General features: G+C 41.5%; 1 protein-coding gene across 6 annotated transcripts; it reads left to right on the plus strand.

Annotated features, from left to right (window-relative positions):
* The first annotated feature begins 12,063 nt into the window (after positions 1–12,063).
* LOC140860377 (uncharacterized) lies at positions 12,064–19,850 on the plus strand. Of its 6 annotated transcripts, XM_073263376.1 has the most exons (15): positions 12,064–12,227; positions 12,701–12,802; positions 12,917–13,031; positions 13,139–13,368; positions 13,465–13,724; positions 15,062–15,215; positions 15,592–15,701; positions 15,818–15,905; positions 16,728–16,808; positions 16,914–17,057; positions 17,128–17,202; positions 17,721–18,346; positions 18,695–18,803; positions 19,116–19,295; positions 19,498–19,850. In XM_073263376.1, the coding sequence occupies exons 4-15, from the start codon at positions 13,204–13,206 to the stop codon at positions 19,672–19,674; spliced, it is 2,169 nt and encodes a 722-aa protein (XP_073119477.1). In that variant the 5' UTR covers positions 12,064–12,227; positions 12,701–12,802; positions 12,917–13,031; positions 13,139–13,203; the 3' UTR covers positions 19,675–19,850. The 6 variants fall into 6 exon arrangements, with proteins under 6 accessions (XP_073119477.1, XP_073119473.1, XP_073119472.1 ...); XM_073263372.1 differs by having other exon boundaries at positions 12,701–12,837; positions 16,728–17,057; XM_073263371.1 differs by having other exon boundaries at positions 16,728–17,057.
* Positions 19,851–23,144: the final 3,294 nt, after the last annotated feature.

Below are 23,144 nucleotides of genomic sequence, written 5' to 3' on the forward strand. Positions count from 1 at the left end.
CAAAAAATCTACTATGGTGAGCTTGAGACAGAATCTCCTCTCGTAATGTGGAATCATCAGGAACTACCACACGTCCACAGAGACACAACAGACCATCATTCTGCAAATGAAAACCGGAAGTATTCCCATCCTGAGCCAAACGGGCTAACTTTTGTGTCTTCAGATCAACGGCCTGCGACTCACGTATACGATTATACAAGGCTGGTTCGGCAAGCACTGACGAATCGCGAACTCCCTGCTGTTCCTTCTTATGCCGAAAAGTGAAACCCAAGGAACAACACTCCTCTACCACTCGCGCGACTGAGCTGGTACGAAGCGAACTCACGTACACTTTGTGACTAAGAGCATCCGCAACTGGATTAGAAGTGCATGGATAGTATTTGATCTCACAATCGTAGTCCTTCAGCAAATCCATCCAACGACGCTGCCTCATGTTCAACTCAGCCTGAGTGAACAAGTACTTCAAACTCTTATGGTCAGTAAAGATCTCGAACTTCTTACCGTACAAATAATGAAGTCATATCTTAAGAGCAAAGACAATGGATGCAAGTTCCAAATCGTGTACGGGATAGTTCTCCTCATGAATCTTCAATTGTCTATAGGCATAGGCAATCACATGACCTCTCTGCGATAACACACATCCCAAACCCTGGAGGGAAGCATCAGTGTGAACTACAAATCCACCTGATCCAGACGGTAGAGCCAATACTGGAGCTGTAGTCAAACGGCGTCGCAACTCGTGAAAACTCTCCTCGCACTCCGACGTCCAAACAAAAGGTACCTCCTTCCTCGTCAGTTGCGTCAAAGGATTAGCAATTTGAGAAAAGTTCTACACGAATCTCCGCTAGTAGCCTTCCATCCCAAGAAAACTACGAATCTCCAAAATTGTCGTCGGACGCGACCAGTTCAAAATGGCTTCCGTCTTACTAGGATAAACGAAAACACCATCTCGTGAAATCACATGACCAATAAAGACAACTCGATCAATCCAGAATTCACACTTGCTTAACTTATCATACAACTGCCTCTCTCTCAGTATCTGCAATATTGTACAGAGATGGAAAACGTGCTCGTCGACGTTGCGAGAATACACCAGGATATCGTCGATGAACACTACCACGAACTTATCCAGAAAGTCACGAAACACTCTATTCATAAATCCATGAAGACTGCTGGAGCATTCGTCAATCCAAACGGCATCACTAAGAACTCGTAGTGACCATATCGCATACGAAATGCTGTCTTAGAGATATCCTCATCTCTAACTGTAGCGACCCTACCCGGATCCACTACCTAATCAGAGTTAAGAGCATAATTAAACATGCATTAAATAAATCACTGCGGAAAACTTAAATAAAAATAGACCAGCAGAATACAACTGGTTAAATAAATTCGATTTATACAACCAAATCGAATAAATAGCCTAAAGGCAAAACCTACAGCTAATCCTGCTATCTTCACTGGTCACTGGCTACTCCAAGCTCCTGGTGCTCAATCCTGCACCTACACTTGCCCCGTCAAATGGGGTGTCCAGATACACAGAAAAGACTGGACGTGAGCTCTAAGCTCAATGCGAAAGCACTGGGTAAAACATACAAATATGATGCATGCAAATGATAGGGTATCCATATCTGGGATAACTGTATATAACTGCTTCCAGTGGTACAACCCGGGGAGCAAACCCTGCGTACACTGCTCATTCCTATAGGACGTGGACCGTGTCCCCCAGATGTAGTAACCCATAACCCGTCGGTCACTGGGCACTAGGCATCAACCGTCCAGACAGGGCTGAGCGGCCCTACATGGCTCATCTCACAAGATGGATAGGCACAATATGATATGCACATGCTGCATAATAACATGACACACAAATGCAACATATAAGCATGCAAAAACCGCTAACTATCTCAGTCTGTACATACGTACCTTACTACAGGCAGTTCCTAGCAGTCCCACTCTAGGTTCCCAGCCTATATCAGCTCTACAATGCAAATACCCATGCATCAATAATTAAGCTCTAAAATCCTTAATTAAGCTATTGAATACTCCTAAATAATTTAAGGAGACCATGGCTATACCTGTGTCCGTCGTCAGCCCGCTGATGACAATTGCCTCAAAACTTAGGCACATCTTCGCCTTGACGTCGGGATCGCTATGCCACTTCCGGATTCCCAATGGGATGCCTAGAACTCCCTAGATCTGAGTTAGAAGGCCTAGGAATTGAGAGAGGAAAAGGAGAGGTGCGAGTTGAAAATGAAATTTCGGACCTCTATTTATAGGAGAAGTTCGGGCCGTCCGAACTCGACTTCGGATCCTCCGAACTGGTTCGGATCCCCCGTTCATGACTTCGGAGCCTCCGATCCTGACTTCGGATCCTCCGAAGTCCCATCAATGATGTAACCCATGATGCATTATCTTCGGAGCCTCCGATCCGAGTTCGGATCCTCCGAACCCGTTCGGATCCTCCGATCTTTGGTTCAGATCCTCCGATCCAGTTCGGAGCCTCCTAACCCGGTTCGGAGCCTTCGAACCATCCGAACCCTCGGAACCTTCCCGACCATTTTCGAGTGTCCTGAATCCATTTCTGGACTCCGTTAACCCATTTGGAATTTTCTTAATCATGTTTTACTTAATCTAAACATGATTACATGATTAATTATTCATTAATTGATAATTCTGGATACGGGTTACTACATTCTCCCCCCCCCCCCCCTCCTTAAAAGATTTCATCCTCGAAATCTAGGGTAAAACCTCGAGAACGTACAAGAAACCCTTGCTCGAGTGTCTGGTCAAAATATCCTCCGACACACTCAGACTCCCGTCGAATTTTCTGCAAGCTTCATTAATGCTGAACCGCATTAACATTTTCCCCGCTGAAAATTATTGCGCTACTGGTCGACAATCGAACTCCTCTAGCACTCGCATATCACAACATTGATACGTCTTCCAAACTGACCCCGATCTCTCTAGTCACGAAAGATACCAACACCCACTTGATCGAGATTATCGTCTCAAAGGAAATCTTATACTGACGAGGACCAAGTTATAACTTGACTGGCTTACAACAATCGTTGAATCACTAATCAAATTAACCATCTAATGGTTCCAAAAGTTCTCGGTGCTCAACACCTCTAGTCAAGAAACACTAATCCCAACATTGTGCTGACACAATCTAACATGAATCTCGCTTTAAGATAATTCAGTGGACTCAAGTCTATACTTCAACGTAACTGTTCACAATGTTCCCTAGACTGGTTACCCTCCCCACTCTCCCTGAAACACAACCGGCTTTCCAAGAAATACTGGGAACTTAAACCATCATGTCTAGTACATTCTGCTATCCACGTTTCTTAGTATACCCTCAACACTGTTCCCTGATGATAACTATCATCACTTGCAATTCATGACGCTACGTCATCTCCTAGCCATTGGCCTGCAAAATCACGCATACATTGCAATGGAAGTCATCACGCCTCTGATGGTCTGCACCATCTCGATCATAGGTTATTTACCTCATGAATTTCAATCAACAGACATCCTCTGGTTAGTTATACATACTCGCAATCACTGTACACACATCAAGACTAAGGCAAGCTCCCACCAATATGCTCGACTGGGACATTCCACAGTGCACAGACATATGGAAACGTTTCCTATTCCGTCTCGAAACTCGACAGTCATTTCACCTGGCATAACTCAACTCAGAGTCTCTGATAATACCATCAGCTCCTACCAACCTCCCAAGGTTGAACATACTGATCTTGGAACTAAATCCCAACGGATTCTCAATAGTCAAATCGCTCCCTTGCCGAACGCATCAGTCTCAGCACTGAACGATTTAAGTCATCGATTCCCTAGTCAATCCTGGGAAATACTTGTGCTCGAAGTAACTTGCTACACAATGCGTCTCTGATTGTCGTTTATTGCTACAACGCAATATCTTTGACAAACAGTCTGCATAGATGTGACTCACTGACTTGAAAGAACAAGCTCGATCCGTCACGATCTTGCGAAATCTTCGACCCCATAGGCAAACCTCGTTGGCTACCAAGTCGATCCTTGACTATCTCAGTCACATATCGCACATCACTCGCTGGAAGATTAGTGACAAAACCTGCTAGATCTATAGGATCAGATCCTAGCTAATGTCACATAGATTAGACAACTGATGTCTCCTTGCTAATGTCCATTAGCATTTCCAACTACTCATCGGATCCAAACACAACGGTATGCATAGATGCCCTCACTTAACCGAAATGTCCGGTCAACAATCTTCACTATTGTTGTTTAATGGAAAACTCTCACATGAAACAACAACATGATCCTTTCCTGACCTATTGCTATCACTAAGCAATTGATTGGATCAATATCACTTCCTTCTTGACAAGAATGCACTATACTGGAAACTACCAACTCTCTTGCTTGTCTCCACTGTCAAGGTAGCACATAACTTGATCATACAAGTCCACTTGGAATCGTTCCCGATTACAGCAATCCCAGAAGATTCATCTCTAGCGATCATTGAGACTAAATAACTCAAATCTCCGATTTCTCTGAGATGGTATCCAGTACTCATCCCATAAGCATTACTTGACAAAATACTATTCCAAGTATTTCTTAATTGCTACATCCTGATCAACCCTGATTGGCTCAACCAATCGAATTCGTCGATCTAATTAAGCTCGCACTTATCAGATCAAACCACCGCTGATCATCCAACCTACATGGCTCGGTCAATAACCATGACTCAGCTGCCATAAAGAACCCTTTCCAAACGGTGTCAGATCGCAGTATATAAGTAGTTTACTTGGCACAAGTCCTGCGCCTTTTTAGCACTACTTACCGCTGCTTCGTATTCTGAACTTAATCATCCTAACTCTGACAGAGTTATCCAATAACCACTAGTAGTCACTAGCACAGATCTCGTGCCACCTTACCACTACTAATCGTTGTCTTGTTCACCCAAGGCAACATCAAGATAAACTAAGCCCATTCCATCCCATGGAAAATCCTACGCTCTATCTTTGAAAATATCAGACAGTACTTAGCGCAACCACTGGACTCACTATCCTTACCTCGTTCATTCAGAATGATCACCACGGCTCGTCAAGTCCAAGAAGAATAACTAAAGAATCTCAAAGATTTCCACAATCTTCGAACACTCTCCTGATCATATCCCTTGTTAAGATTGTGCAACAAATCAAGACTAAGGACTAAGGTAGCTTACCTCAATAACCCATCTGGACAACCACCAAGGTTTCATGGGTATAGGCCACGCTTCCCTCACATCTTAATTAGTCATATACAATCCTCAACGTCTGATATAATCCAATACTGATGAAGCCAATCATCAAGGAGTAGTCCTCGTATTCGAGTTGAAGTCTTAAAACAGCATCCCATCCAGTATCTTGGATAATTCCTATCACAAGGAAATTCTAACCACAACTCTGATGACAACCCCTAGTCATCGTTGGTAGAAATCCGTCCTCCTACTAGATCCACGCATCTAGCAGTAATTCAAAGGTTAATACCTATCTACTCAAGGTACACACTCGTCAAGGAAATCCCTCCATGACTGGTTCTCACAGCAGAATACTCAACCTATATCTCTGGCACACCAGACGATATCGAACCATCGATATCAATCCTGATATCTAATCCAAGGTCATACCTCGTCGTGACTGTCACCAAATCCCTAGACTGAATAGCCTTCCCACCGCCATCTCCTGAAGCACAAGGCTCCCAAGTAACCTTTGAAGTACAAGGACTCCCAGAGTAACACTGGCATAGGATCGCGCCCCATCACGTCTAGTCCTAGTCATAGTCCACAACTCTCGGCATATACTGGACCTGGTATCCTGATGAAAACCCATCATCACAAGCCTCAACCTAACAAAGGTCAGACAGCCTACTATTCTAAGGAAACAACTTAGAATGAAGCCCAACGTTCTACACCGAACAATATCCCTAATGCCTCTAGATGAGTCCACTCATCGCTGGCACTAACATAGTCCACTGACTAACTAGGTCAATCCTAGGAAAACGCCTAGACTAACCGCAAGTCACACTGTCACAATCGGCCCACTCAAATCCCATGAGCTGCAATAGTTGAACGCTAATCAACTAAACCCAATCCAAACTTCTGCACAATCATACAATCATCCACGAATTGCTGGATAAATAAAACATGTATCACTTATTTCAAGTTATGTACAATTTCTTAATTACAAACCCATGTAATACATACAGTATTTAAAATGCAATGAAATGCACAATCAAATCTTGAAATGATACAACCAAAGTATGATGATTCATTACAACTGAAATACTGTTTACAACTACATCAATACAGTATTTAAATCATCGTACTAGTCTTCGTTTCTTGAGCATGAAGCTTCTAATCGACTCACGCATCGATACAATCATACTCCCGACCAAGTCTCTCTACATGTCCTCCTACAAAGAACTCCGGAGAAATGGCACGTGATAGCTAACCAGCTATGCTCCGTGTCAGTGCATGTCAGTCGACCCCTTATGCTCACAATCTACCATCAGCGTTCTTCTTGTATTCATATCATGCTTTTGAACATGAAGTTTTCCGTGTGCCTACCGAACGCATCGATACAAGCATACCGGCAAAACCATGTTCCGCATGAGGTTAAAGACCTCACGCTCGAAACCTGTCATGCTTTAGGCACTCGAGGCATTCTCTGGTGAAGGTCTATCTGACAATCTCTCCATCTACGACTGGAGAATCTTCAGAGTAGTGTTATCATGGTATGGACGATACAGATGCAAGCATCAAGTGCGTCCCATCCAATGCTCTGCCACTGCCTCTGGCATCCGGTACTCGATCCAAAGCTAGGATCCACATGAGTAGAAATCTTGAAAACTCGAACACGATCCATCACTCCTGTCCGCACTTGCTGGAATCCCAAAAGCCAAATCTTCAGAAATCTTGCCGATGATGATAGTCTTCGGGCAACTTAATTGCCGCATCATTACCTCTTCCAAGGTCTCATCAATCCTATAAGGATAACCCAAATTCTCATTACTATATCCCAAGTCTCTTGCATGCATATGCTCTGATACCAATAAATGTAGCGACCCTACCTGGATCCGCGGGATAACTGTATATAACTGCTCAGTAATGGCGCCTAGGACATGAGTGGTACAACTCGGGGAGCAAACCCTGCGTACACTGCTCATTCCTACAGGACGTGGACCGTGTCCCCCAGATGTAGTAACCCATAACCCGTCGGTCACTGGGCACTAGGCATCAATCGTCCAGACAGGGCTGAGCGGCCCTACATGGCTCATCTCACAAGATGGATAGGCACAATATGATATGCACATGCTGCATAATAACATGACACACAAATGCAACATATAAGCATGCAAAACCCGCTGGCTATCTCAGTCTGTACTTACGTACCTTACTACAGGCAGTTCCTAGCAGTCCCACTCTAGGTTCCCAGCCTATATCAGCTCTACAATGCAAATACCCATACATCAATAATTAAGCTCTAAAATCCTTAATTAAGCTATTGCATAATCCTAAATAATTTAAGGAGACCATGGCTATACCTGCGTCCGTCGTCAGCCCGCTATTGACAATTGCCTCAAAACTTAGGCACATCTTTGCCTCGACGTCGGGATCGCTATGCCACTTCCGGATTCCCAATGGGATTCCTAGAACTCCCTAGATCTGAGTTAGAAGGCCTAGGAATTGAGAGAGGAAAAGGAGAGGTGCGAGTTGAAAATGAAATTTTGGACCTCTATTTATAGGCGAAGTTCGGGCCGTCCGAACTCGACTTCGAATCCTCCGAGCTGGTTCGGATCCCCCGTTCATGACTTCGGAGCCTCCGTTCCTGTTCGGAGCCTCCGATCCTGACTTCGGATCCTCCGAAGTCCCATCAATGATGTAACCCATGACGAATTATCTTCGGAGCCTCCGATCCGAGTTCGGAACCTCCGATCCGAGTTTGGATCCTCCGATCCAGTTCGGAGCCTCCTAACCCGGTTCGGAGCCTCCGAACCATCCGTACCCTCGGAACCTTCCCGACCATTTTCGAGTGTCCTGAATCTATTTCTGGACTCCGTTAACCCATTTGGAATTTCCTTAATCATTTTTTACTTAATCTAAACATGATTACACGATTAATTATTCATTAATCGTTAATTCTGGATACGGGTTACTACACTAACCCTCAAATGGTGATATCTTGACCGTAGATCAATTTTAGAATAGACAGAAGTACCCTGTAATTGATCGAACAGATCATCTATCCGCGGAAGAGAATACTTATTCTTCACCGTCGCTTGGTTAAGCTGTCGATAGTCTATGCAAAGACGCATCGACCCATCTTTCTTCTTAACAAAAAGGACTGGGGCTCCCCATGGCTAAACACTCGGCCGAATGTAACCTTTATCAAAAAGATCTTGAAGTTGATTCTGCAACTCTCTCATCTCAGAGGATGATAAATGGTATGGAGCTCTAGAAATTGGTGTTGTCCCTGGCATTAACTCAATGCCAAACTCGATTTCCCTCACTGGTGGTAAGCCTGAAATCTCCTCCGAAAACACATAGGGAAACTCACGGACTATGGGTATCTCCTGGATGTCTGGTCCCTCCAAGGATGCATCGATGGCGTAGATAAGGTAGCCTTCCCCGCCAGACTCTAAAGAACGTCGGGCTTTCAGAGCAGAAACCACTCGCATCGGGGGTCGTGCTCCCTCGCCATAGAAATACCAAGACTCACTATCCTCCGGACGGAACTGAACAAATCTCTGATAGCAATCCACTATCGCTCTATAGGTAGTCCGGAGATCTATCCAAATGATGCAATCGAAATCCTCCATGGCTAAAATCATCAGGTTAGCACTAAGCCGATGCCCCTCAAAGTCTAAAGCACAACCCATCACTAGACGCTTGGCTAAAACCTTGCTACCAATAGGAGTAAAAACCACTATCAACAAGTCTAAGGGAATAAATGGCAACTTATACTTCTTAGCAAAACGTGCTGAGATGAATGAGTGTGATCCACCCGTATCAATCAAAACATATGCAGGAAAAGCACATAAACTACAGGTACCTGCAATCATACGATCATTGTCTGCCTCTGCCTGCTCCTGGTTAAGTGCAAAGACCTGACCCTGAGCACGTGGCCACAAAGAAGAATGACCCCGAGAAGGAGTCTGAGTAGGCTGTCGCTGAGACTGTTGCAGCTACTGGTGGTGCTGAGAATACTGCTGCTGATAAGGTGGCTGCTGATACAGAGGTGGCCGGACAGATGCCTGAGAACCTCCTGAACCACTTGCTGCTCCAATCAGCATCGGACAATTCCTCTTCATATGACCCTCATGTCCACACTGAAAACATGCACTGGTCGATCGACCACACTGTCCTGGAGGATGCCTGCGTCTGCACTGACTACATCGGTTCGTTCTCTATCCACCAAAACGATGCACTCCACCGGATCCAGATGAAGAAGAAGTACCTCCTGGCTTCTTGAAAGACTGGCCCTTTGGACCCAAAGGACTAGAACTCGCTGGACTGGAAGAAGAAGAGAAAAGTCCCCTGTTCTTCCGGATACTGTCCTCGGCCTGGTGACAACGGTCCACCAAGCCCTCGTAGGTCATATCGCTGCCCACAACAACCATCCGATGAATCTCAGGGTTCAGACCCTGAAGGAAATGGTCGTACTTTGCCACAGAACTATCAGCAATGTTAGGACAATAAGATAGTAGATCGAAGAACTTCTGCTGATACTCCTCAATAGTCATCGTTCCTTGTCGCAGACTCAGTAACTCACTGGCTTTCGTCTATCGGAGAGCTGGAGGAAATACAGTCTCTGATGAGCAGTACGGAACTCGACTCACGTAGCTGCTCCTCTCGCTGCTATAAATGGTGCGGAAGTAGATCTCCACCACTTCCTCGCTCACCCCTCAAGCATGAAGGCAAGAATCTCCATCCTATCCTCGTCTCTGCAACGGAACTCCTGAAAACACTGCTCCATTCTCTCGAGCCAATCCTCAGCCTGCTCAGACGTCTCATCTCCTGTCAAAGGTTTCGGGCTAACCTCCTTAAACCTGCGCATGCTCACTCGTTTGCGCTCCTCAGGATGACCTCGACGACGTCTATGATCGTTCGGATCACCCCAACGACCGCCACCTCTGCTATCGTGGCTCTCATCGTAATCTTCTATCTGTTACACAATAACAGATTATAACTTAATCCGCTTTACATAATTCTCAGTGCAATGCGCTCTGATACCAAAAATGTAGTGACCCAACCCGGATCCACTATCTAATCAGAGTTATAATAAAGCGCATGCAATAATACTTAAAGCGTAAGGAGCGGATAAATTAAAATACAATAAATCCAATCGGCAGAATACAACCGACGATAACATAAGTGTATAAACACCATTATACAACCAAATCGAAGGTTCAGGGTAAACTAATCCCTACCCTTTAAAACCTCATGCTCTCGGATCCTCAATCCTGCTGAGAGCCGCCTGGACCATCCAGCCTCAAACCTGCCCCGCCACAAGGTACACCACAATATCCAAAAAACACAGGGGCGTGAGCGACTACGCTCAATACATAAGAAATGATATAAGCACAAATATGCGCACACAGATGATTTAAAACCCTAGGTAAAACACTTGCTCATAGCGCCAGGAATATACAGTACCGGCTAGAGGGCGACTCCGCGGGGTACTCGTATATTCTATATCAGGGCTGAGCCGACCCCATCCTGACCCGAATCCAAAATAGGATACAAGTCCCATATAGAAACTGTCATACCTGACTCGAGTCCAACATGAGATTACTGTTCCCTATGGAAACTGTCAATGACTCACATCTCTCGGGATGCTGTCATGCGTAAAATCGTGCATTTGCTAAGGCGGTAAAACATGATAAAACATATAGCACATACTCATGCAACATACATGAAAATATAGCATTCCGGCTATCTCGGTCAGTACTTACGTACCTCTAACAACGCAGAAAAATCATAGCACCACTGGTCTAGACTTCAAGCCTACTAGTCCAGTCTACTGCTACTACAATGCAATTACCCATGCATCATTAATTAAGCTCTAAAAGCCTTCATTAAGCTATTGCACACTCCTAAATATTTTTAGAAAGTCAAAGCTATACATGCGTCCGTTGTCAGCCCTTTGTTGTCGATAGCCTCGCAACTAGGCCACAGCTCCGATACGACGTCGGGATCGTTATGCCGCTTCCGGATTCCCTATAGGATGCCTAGAACTCCCTAGATCTGAGTTAGAAGGCCTAGGAATCGAGAGAGAAGAGAGGAGAGAGGTGCGAAGAAAATGAATTTCGGATCCCCTATTTATAGCCACAGTTCTGAGCCTCCGAACTCGACTTCGGATCCCCCGAATTAGTTCGGATCCTCCGTTCCTGACTTCGGAGCCTCCGATCCTAACTTCGGATCCCCCGAAGTCCCATCAGTGATGTCATCTATGACGCATTATCTTCGGAGCCTCCGATCCGAGTTCGGATCCTCCGATCTTAGGTTCGGATCCCCCGATCCAGTTCGGATCCTCCTAACCCGGTTCGGAGCCTCCGAACCATCCGAACCCTCGGAACTCCCTCGGCCATTTTCGAGTGTCCTGCATCCATTTTTGAACTCCTTAGAGCCTTTTGGAAACTCCTTAATCATGTTTTACTAATTTTAAACATGATCACATGATTAATTACTCATTAATCATTAATTCTGGATACGGGTCACTACAGTTTGTTTTTTTTTTTTTTTTCAATTTTAGTATTTTTTCGATGTGACGCTAATATGACACCAATGCAGTGCTGATGTGGAGCTGACGTGTAAGATGTCACGTAAACATTTTTGAAGAAAAAATGACTAAAATTATCAAAAATAAAAACATGCAAGACCAAAATTAAAATCTGAAACATAGAGGATCAAAATCGTGAGGTGATAAAATTACATGACCAAAACTGTAATTTTTCGAGTATAATAAGATTATTAAATAATAATAAAAAAAAAATTCAAGTAAGAAAATGAATCTCTCCCCTTCTTCAACCCGGGCGTTTGTTGGCTGTGGTTGGACTTGCAGATTCTATAGTTTCTGAGTAATTGATGATTAGCATATTTCATGTGTGCGTGAATGACGAAGGAGAAGAATAATGCTACGACATCATTATTGAAACGTATTTTGGTGAATTGCTCGGCTCAGGTTCGTTCTCCATCCTCGTTGGGTAATAATGTCTACTTTTTTTAGGCTGAGAATGGATGGATGCTGCTACTGAAATTTGCCTTTTACTTGCTAGATATTTTTACGTTCACACAATTATTTAATCTGCCATGAATCTTGGAGGATGAGTATGACTTGGTTAGATGTGCATAACATCTACAGCTTGGCGTATTTCTCCTCTTTAGGTTTCGAGGGTTTTACCTTCTTTTTTTTTAATTGAACTTCGACATGCCATGTATGAGGGGTGTTTACTCTTGGAATGCACTGTTGTAATTTGGCCAGTTTCTTTTCCTTTTAATTTTCTCCGTCCAACCCAAGATTCCTTTTTTTTCACACACATGATACTTCTCTGAAGAAATATCATTTTCGGGTCCAATCTCCTCTTCGAAAAATTGCTCACTTCATTTTGCGGCTGTTAGGATTGTTTATCCATTCCTTTTTTGTTATTTTTTCAGGCTAAACAGTATGGCAGTTGCGTTGCATCAAGGGTTCCAAAGGTAGAACGGGATATGTGCTCAAAAGAGTTCATTTCTTTAAAGTGTTGCATGCAGAGATTGGTATGGTTATCATCCAGATACATGGAATGGAAAATGTTGTCAACATCTCTTATTGTTCTTTTTTTTATTTTCCTTCACTCTTAGTCCTTGATATATCGGATTTTTTCTATCCAGCTTCGAGTAAAACATTGACTTCAAGAAACCACTTTGACTGAACTATGTACTTTTCAGCTGCATTGATTGTTCAACCCGCGGTTTTGATATTGCGTCATTTCATACAAGTACTTAGGTATTTTGAAAGATGTTCCTCCTTTAAGTTGTTATAAACGTTCTCTATCATACTTTGAGCTGTCTCACCACCCTCTCACCCGGACCTTAACTTCAATACTATTACAGATTAGACCAGCTACAAGGTCACCTGATCAAATTTTAGCAGCTTAGTTCAAAGAAAGCCAATTAAAATGACTGGATCAACATCTTCGTCTAATCGTACTTGTCATGGTGGATCTAATGCACTGTCACACGTTTACATCCAATGTCCACCTCTAAGATGCCAACTTCCTGGATCAAGAAGTGTCTTTTATGATGATGGGAATAAGCTACTTCTTGCCTTGACTTCTGACCGGGTATTATGGTTGACACAATGTGAAGATGATGATCTCTGGAAACATTTGAGACTGCATTTTTTCAACTTTTCTTTTATGAATTTCTGCCTTTTGTAGGTTTTTTCATGGAAAACCACTCCATACAATCCGTCTGTGCCTCCATCTTCTGATCCAATCAGTGAAGGTTCTGTGCTCTCCATTCGATATTCTTTAGATCTCAAGCTTTTCGCTGTCCAACGATCTAGTCATGAAATTGAGATCTGGAATCGAGAAACTGGAAAAGCATTTAGTCAAGGGTGCAGGTCTGACTCAGAAAAGATTCTCGGTTTTTTCTGGACAGATTGTGCAGTGTGCGATATTGTGTTTGTCAAAACAAGGTATTACTTTTCTTTATTTTAAATTAGACCACAAATCTTTATTTTTATTTTTAAATTGTGATGGCCGAAAACATGAGGCCCGAAGGCCAAAGCCCTTTCCTTCTTAATAGTGCAACAGAGACTCCTCTACTGAGCCTGGCTTGGTATCCACTGTTATTAGATAATGTTGAAGGTCAACCCTAACATTTCCACCCAGTATTGTTCTAATTTTGTATCCTTGAAGCTCCACAACTAGGACCAAAAAGGATATATTTGGCTAAACCACTTTGGAATATGTGTTTGGTGCCTCACTTATTTCTCCCCCTCTTGAGTCTCGATATATCCCATATCTCTGCGATGTTACTTCTACATATTCATAATTCATCATTTTTTTCAACACCTTTTTTTTTATTTTTTATTTTTTATCCTTTTGTAGCTCTTTTTGTGTGAAGTATTAGTTGCTTGTGCATCAAGTATCTTTCTTGTTCCTTTCATGACCATCTTGGAAAAAAAATTTTGTGATACCCCTCTCCCATATGGGAAAAATAAAAAATTTAAAATGAGTTTATAATAGGCTACAATGGACTTGTATAACAACTTAATTTAATCATTTTCGTACAGCGAGAATAAATACGAAATAGTTGCTGTAGGGGTCAATTGTGGAGTCGCGCGGGCGAGGGCCTGGGGCGTAACATTTCTAATTCTTTTATTGGAATGAATTGTTCATGGTTGTAATAGTGTTTTTTCTGCACTCCTTCATATCACTTGATTCTGAGTCAATTGTGAAATGCCACAATCATCAATATTTACATGTAAATTTGAATTATATTTTGTTTTTCATTTTGTGACGTATATCTCAGTATGTTTACAGCAAGTTTCTTTACACGTGTGGTTTCCAAAAAATAACAGTTTAGCGTGCATTGCTTCAATAAGTGGTGTGCCTCCTTGCCTTGCGCCAAGGTTTTAGGAATCCGAGGCCTTGCACCCTTGAAGAGTACGGAACAGAGAATTGATGTTCTGTTAAATTTATTAACTCTAAAGATGTTCAACAATTTTGAATAAATTTAGCATCATTCTACTCTTGACTTTTAAACTTTTAAAAACATGGTATCTTGTATTACCCTTCAAACTGCTTTTCTGTGTTCCATTTTCCTTACTGTTTGATGAAAAATAAAATAAAATCTACACATTTTTGTTGCCTCTCTCGTATTTTGAGTGGAATTTATAAATTTCAAAGTTCTAGACTTTTTCCTGCCTTTCTTTCTAAGCAGTCATGATGGAATTTTTAAATCCATGCTGTGAGATTATTTTGGTATCATATCTTGTTTTTGTTTGTCTAAAATCTTATATGATTGCAGCGGACTGGATTTATACTCTTACAATGCCGAGTCCCAGTCTTTGTACTTGGTTGAGACCAAGAAACAGAGCGTAAGTTGGTACATCTACACCCATGAAAGCAGATTGGTACTTCTTGCCTCAGGAATGCAGTGCAAGACTTTTACAGGTTATCAGGTAGGAGTAGCTGTAATCACCTTCGTCTTTATCCAAAACTTGCCTTTTTCCATAAAAAGGTTTTTTTATGCAATTTCTGAATAACTTCTTATCTTGATTTTATTAATGAATGATGACAATGAGTAATCACTAATCCTTCAAGCTTTTCCAAATGTCTTGAATAAATTACTCCGCCGGTACTTCAGTTAATCCTCAACGGCTGATAACCAGATTAATGTTATTGGAAATCCAGAAAGATTTGTTAATTCACCTTGCAAAGAATACTATTATTTGTAGTGGGTGAATTAAGCGACAAATGGCTTAAGCTTAAACATAGTTTCTTGATTAACTTTTTCCCCTGAATACAACAAATCTCAAATGTTTTCCCCCATTATAGCTGTCATCTGCTGGAACAATCCGCTTACCCAGGTTTGAGATGGCATTGACCAAATCGGAGATGAATAGTAAGCCTATTCTTGTTGCTGAGGACGTTCACATCTTTACCGTGTATGTTTCTTCGCTCTTTCTTTTCCAATCTGTGAGGCAGGTAATATGTCATTTACCTATATTGAGTTCCAGGTTTTTCTCCACATTGGTTAAATATCTTTTTTGTTGATTTGCAGGTATGGCAGGATTTATTGCCTGCAGTTTGATAGAGTTGCTATGCTACTTCACTTGCATAGGTTTTATCGAGATGCTGTTGTACAACAGGCAAATTTTTAACTCTCATCTGTATTACTTTCATGATTATGAATATTATCGTTTGAATATTATCTTTAAATAAAATCAATTATAAATGCTAAAACTGTGATTTATCATCAAAGTGCACACTCCCCCTTTTGGCTGTTTGGAGTTTGTGATGAAAAAGAAGTGGAAGGAGAAATTTGAACATAAACTTTCTCTTTACCAGCAAACTAGAAACAAAATTGACGTGTACTTTTTTCTAACAAACTGAAAGTAAAACCCTGTCATGGTATCTCCATAATTTTCTGTTGTCAAATCAAATGAGTCTTGTATGATTGATTCCTTGGAATTCTGAGCAATATAATAGATTGTAGATAGATTTTAGAAAGGCGAACACCCTGCTTCAGGCCATGTTGTTCAGTCTCCAGCGCATTCTAGATCTTAGTGAATATGAATTCGACATCACTTAGTCCTTCTAAGTTTGGTTGACACAGGTATGATATCTGCTGTCTTTGGCATATGCATGTTGTTATTGATGTACCTACATATATCATAAGATTGTAACTCAACAAAGCCGGATATTTGATATTTTCTCGTTTCTGAAACTATATTATTCGTGTAGGTTATTGAGAATATTACATTAACAAATCAGTCTCCTATCAAATCCTGAGTATATGGGCAGCCGATATGCTGTTATGTGTATATTAGGTTATTTCTGTTTTTATGAGATTTGTTAGGTTATCTTTCCTTATTTTGTTGTAAACCTTATCTTTAAATTGGAGTTGTACAGACTGCCTTTGAATTATGAAGATAAAGAATTTCATTCACTTTTTCAATTCTGTATTTCAGGGTTCCCTGCCTGTTTACTCTAACAGGATCAGTGTGAGCGTGGTTGACAACATTTTGATTATTCATCAAGTGGATGCAAAGGTAGCCATTTTATATGATATGTATGCAGATAAACAAGTACCTGTTTCTGCTCCTCTTCCACTATTGCTGAGAGGTTTTTCTAGAGCTAATGTGACCTCCTCTCAGTCAAGTGGTGAAACTTCTGGCTCATCAGAATCAAATGACCCGAGTGAAGTCACTGTTTATGGAGAGAACTGGAATTTTCTCGTTCCTGATCTTGTGTGTGATGTTTCTAGTGGGTGTTTGTGGAAAATTCATCTGGATTTGGAGGCAAGGTTTTCAGATAAGAGCATTCTTAATTGTGTGATATCTTCTACTTTTCTGATTACGTACTTTTCAGGCCATATCTGCTAGTTGTTCAGATGCACCATTCATGTTAGAATTCCTACAAAGAAGAAAGTTAGAGGCAAGCAAGGTAAAGTGTTGCCATTTACATTTTTATGATCTTCATCTCCCTGATCTTTTGTGTCTTCTGTTCGCAATAGAACATATTTTATTTTACTCGTGGAATTCTGATTGACTCAATGATTGAAAGAGAAACCAGAATGAAGTAGAACTCACCAGGGGATGAAGCCTGTTAAGTAATAGTACCCATACTGTTGATTGCTTATTTCTCCACTCCAAGGCAATATTAGTTTATCATTCCAGGAAATATTTATTTACTGAAACCATAAACATATTAACACTATTTTATAACTCTTCCTCATTGCTCAATACATTTCCAAGAAATACATTTCGCAGAAACACTTCATGACAGTTCTGGAGAAGTACCAAGCATACCCCATAATTTTCCTATTAAATATTTTCTTGTGCCTTTTGGGTGCGTTGGAAGGAAAATTTAGTTTGCAGAGATAGAACCCTGCTCTATGTAATGACAGATATCCCCACTAGCCACTCCTTTTTGTCATTAATCTGCAATTTTTATGGTTCCAGGCTAAAGAGTTGTGCTTAGCTATTGCCAGAACTATTATTTTGGAACGAAGGCCAGTCCCTATGGTTGCCAAGGCATTAGACATTTTCCTCATGGCATACACTCATGCACTCAAAACAGGCACCTATAACAAGCGGACCAAAGCAGAGGAAACATCATCCTCTGGTGTTTCCAATATAAATATCCCTCCTGTGGTTGTTGATAAGTCCAGTGGATTAGATGCATCAGGAAAGTTCATCAGAAACGTATCTGAAACTGGTGTTGAGCATGAGTCTTATAAATCTAGCTTTTCAGCATCAGACTCTGATGGTGCAGCGAGTTCTTCATCTAACCAAATGAAATCACATATTATGGATTCATCAACTGGTAAACCAGAGATAGGGTACATTATGGAGTGCAAAGCATCTGGAATGATTGCTTCTTCTCCTGCTCCTACTGGGCAAGTGCTAGTTCTTGAGCCTGGAAATGTCCACTTCAAAAATAATAATTCTGAGCTGCTGGAGTCCGATTCAACTTCAGCTATAATTTCACCAGCAGATGTGCATCATTTAGTGTTTGCCCCTATCGAGGAAGAGATGGTAGGGGATGGATCTTATATGGTGGCTGTTGTAGTTGAGTTTATACGAAGGTAGCTTGACCAAACTATCTTCTAAGACTACGTTATCTTGTAAATAACTGTGTATTGGTTTGTGTCACTTCTTTGTGTCTGAAAATAAAAGCAAGTTATATAGTAGATAGAACTCTGTCAGGAAATTCCATTGAGAAATAAATACTCTTTAGAAGTTAATAGGAAACCGTTCATCTTTGTTGTTCGGCCTTCTCTCTGAGATGTTTGTTTGGGCCGTCACCTGATCATTGTTGAGTAAAAACTGTGTACTTTTTTCTTGATTTGTTTTTTGGCCTTCCATATTGGTTGAGAATGTTGCCATTCCTGCTGAGTTATTGATAGATTTGTCCTTTGTCTCTGTAATGGCAGTGTTAGCTTGGAAAAACTGAAGGTGCAACCTAATACCTACGTTTTGATGGTACAAATACTAAATCGGGATGATAATTATGCTGAACTTGGAATGCTCGTCATGAACAAGGTAACACTTATTTGGATTTGTATGTTTGTATCATTAATTTCAAGAGAAGGTTTGACTGGACTGGTCCACTAGATGTAAGATGATGTGCACCCCCCACACCTCTACACTTTAAAGTCCACCAAAATATTTTTTATTATTTAATCACAAAAAAAAAGTCTTTTCTTATTGTATCTTTTCCTAGACCTTCCACTTTCAGTCCCCTAAAATGCCTCAAATCACTTGACCCAACTTACACTTGGGAATGCCCCTAATAGAGTAATAGTTCATATATGATTCAAATTCAACTGCATGACTTAGATCCCCACAATGCAGATTATTGAGCCTTCAAGAGAAGTGGCATTGCAGCTTCTCGAATCTGGCAGTCAGAATTTTCAAATAAGGAAGTTGGGCATGGCTATGCTTAGACAACTCTCATTTCATCACGACTATGCGATGCTGCTTGTACAAGATGGGTATTATCTTGAAGCTCTTCGTTTTGCACGGAAGAATAAGGTAAAATACGATATTGTTAACAGGATTGGTTTACATGAATATTTGGTGTTAATGCTTATAGTCATCTGCAACAAAAAAAAAAAATGTTCGCAATTTGCATTCGGATGTAGTAACTCTAAAATACTATGTAAATGCTAGGGACATGTACATACGAAACTCCTTGCATCATGTTTTACTTGACCATAAACATGGGGAATTTCAGGTTAACACAGTTCGGCCATCACTGTTTCTTGAAGCAGCTTGTGCTGCTAATGATCCGCAACACCTCGCTGCAGTCCTAAGATTCTTGTCCGATTTCATACCTGGATTTAAGAGCACTTCGGATCACCTAATGTACCGTCGCGTTGTTGCTGATATGAGTCCCTCAGTGGCCACATGAGGGGTGTGACATACAAGAACAATTCATTTTGCCGCCTGTGGGGCCTTTATAGTTGACTGAATACTGAGGTGGTGGTGGTAAATATTTTCTTTTATATTATAATACTACGGCATTAATATATTAGGGTCAGGATTGGTGTTCTATGATATAAAAAAAGAGCACCGATGCTTATGTTCTCTAGTACCTTAACATAGTGAAATTAAGTATGCATTAAATAAATTGTTGCGGAAGACTTAAATAAAAATAGACCGACAGAATACAACCGGTTAAACAAATTCGATTATACAACCCAATCGAATAAATAAACCTAAAGGCAAAACCTACAGCTAATCCTGATGTTTTCACTGGTCACTGGCTGCTCCAAGCTCCTTGTGCTCAATCTTTCACCTACACTTGCTCCGTCGAATGGGGTGTTCAGGTACACAGAAAAGACTGAACGTGAGCTCTAAGCTCAATACAAAAGCACGTGTAAAACATACAAATATGATGCATGCAAATGACAAGGTATCCATATTTGGGATAACTGTATACAACTGCTCAATAATGGCGCCTAGGACATGAGTGTTACAACCCGGGGAGAAAATCGTGTGTACACTGCTCATTCCTAATGGACGTAAATCGTATCTTACAGATACCAGTGCCGGCTAACCCGTCGGTCGCGGGGCGCTCGACATCAACCGTACGAACAGGGCTGAGCGGCCCTACATGGCTCATTTCAAAAGATGGACAGACACAATATGATATGCACATGCTGCATAATAATATGACAGACAAATGCAACATATAAGCATGCAAAACCCGCTGGCTATCTCAGTCAGTACATACGTACCTTTCTACAGGCAGTCCTAGCAGTCCCACTCTAGGTTTCAAGCCTATCATCAACTCTACAATGCAAATACCTATGCATCATTAATTAAGCTCTAAAAGTCTTAACAAAGCTATTGCATACTCGTAAATAATTTAAGGAGACCATAGCTATACCTGCGTCCGTCGTCAGCCCTTTGCTGTCTCTGGCCTCAGAACTAGGCCACAGCTCTGCTACGATGCCTGGATCGCTATGCCACTTCCGGATTCTCGATAGGACGCCTAGATCTCCCTAGATCTGAGTTAGAAGGCCTAGGAGTCGAGAGAGAAGAAGGAGGGGTGCGAGTTGCAAATGAGCCTGTGTGAGACCTCGGTTCTACACATCTAATTAAGGAGTAAACAATAATTAAGCATACAAGATCCAAGAACTAAAAGCAAAGCCAAAACAAAAGAAAATTTTTTTTTTTAAAGGGGCCGCGCTCGGGCGGCCATAAATTGCCGCTCGAGCGCGCCCTACTCCTTGGCGCTACTGGAATACACGAAAAGGGGTGCGCTCGGGCTGCCAAAAACATAGCAACTCAAGCTAAAAGCTAATCCAATGCATCAACTCGAAAGCATGCAATTACAAACACGAAACCTCCAATTAATACATGAAGTGCTAGTGTTTAACAACTACTCCAAAGTAGAACATGCCATGATAACAACACGACAAAGCTTGCATGACAATACAACATAATAATGAAGTTCGTTATCTAAACATGTTTTAACAACACTAGGTAGACATGCTGACACGACTTCTAAACCGAGTCTCACTGCTACAACTTTTCCTCGGAGCTAACCATGCCTTTTCTGACTTGATCCTGCCCCACCTGTTGCCAAGTACACATACAAAACAAAGCAACAGCCGGATAACCGGTGAGAACGACATTCCCAGCAAAAGCAACATAACAATTAATACAACAATCAACATGCTTTCAATATAACAAGGAAATCAATAATAACATAATGAATGCATGTCTTTTAAACCGGGATATCAATCTGATAAACGAGGGATTGCTGTTGTGCTTTTGGGATCCCGAGGATGAGATCACGTAACGACTCACCGACTCTCCCAATCGAGGTGGTGTCACGTATCCCACTCCTCTAGACTTTGAGCAACCATAATGAGTATGCTAGCACTAGGCGAAATACTACAACCTAGGCCACTCAATCATAGTTCCCAAACGTCTAAACAAAAAGGGCGGTTCTGCCCGCTGAAAACAAGATTGGCTCAAGATGAATGCATAACATAAATATAACACATAAGTCCTTTAACAAAAGCCAATACAATCAAACAAGACACAAGTTCCTCATACTAGAACAAGTGTAAATGCAAGTATGTGATTTCAAAGGGAAAACTCGAGAACCACAGTCCCGAGTATGCTATCTCGCTACGATGACTGCTTTTACCTTTCAATGCAGTAGCTTCCAACTCTGGATACGCTACAAAAGAGACTGTATCAACAACTATACAATCTAACAACGACAAGGCAACGGTTCAAGGAAATGCTCTATACCGTTCTTTGTTCAAATCTGGGAAACGATCAAACAGCTGCTAACTCTGGGCTTGATACCTCCAAACGAATCTGTACGGAGACAAATGAATGATCAATAACCAAGATCAACTTATAAGCCAAGTTCAACAACTCAAATACGGTTCGAAATCCCCAAAACTCAAACCGACGGCATAACGGCTATAAACTGAACAAACCGGCAACGCAGACAGCAGTTCAATACCGATATCAACTCAAGTCAATGCTAATACAATAACAACAAGACAAACCCAACAAATCTCAAAACCATGATTTTCGAAAAATGGCTTCCAAAAATCATAACAATTCCGAACGTCGCTCTATTTCAAAACCGACAGATAATAAACGATCAGAACTCTGTCAAGAACAACATACTCGAATCTCGAACGATTCTAACGACATCCAAAAACTATAATGTATCTGATCGTAGAGAAACTTACGGTATAACGGAGCTCTCGCTGTAGTGATCGATAATCTGCCTTCAGAAATAAATTTCAACGGCCGGATCGAGCTCGGAATGAAATCACAAAGCTTGGAAACTCATTGGGTCGGCTTCAATGGAGATGGCGTGCAAAAGGAAGAAGGAGAAGATTATTCTCAATCCAATCAAGTTGTAGATAATATATAAAAATCAATATTTGCGTTTTAGTCTAAAAAATTTAATTTTTGCAAAAAGGACCCTGATCAAAATCAAGTCAGCTCGTGAACTCTGTAATCTTCGATTAACTCAAATAAACTCATTTAAGATAAAAACGGGGCGTTACAATTCTCCCCCACTAAGAAGAGATTTCGTCCTCGAAATCAACAAGAACCACAACTCATAAGATGGAATAAAGAACAAAAGACAGTAAGAAGAACTCACGTCATCCGAATAGCTCTGGAAAATGCTGTCTCATGCTAGACTCTGTCTCCCAAGTTGCTTCCTCGACTCCGTGACGGCTCCACTGCACTTTCACTAACGGGATCGACTTGGTTCTGAGTTGTTTCTTCTTCCGATCAAGGATCTGAATCGGTCGCTCAAAGTAGCTCAGAGTCTCATCTAACTCGGCTTCGTCAGGCTGAAGAACATGAGAAGGATCTGGATGATACTTTCGC

The sequence above is a fragment of the Henckelia pumila genome, chromosome 4 (assembly GCF_033568475.1).
Source record: "Henckelia pumila isolate YLH828 chromosome 4, ASM3356847v2, whole genome shotgun sequence".
In the NCBI taxonomy this organism is placed as follows: Eukaryota; Viridiplantae; Streptophyta; class Magnoliopsida; order Lamiales; family Gesneriaceae; genus Henckelia; species Henckelia pumila.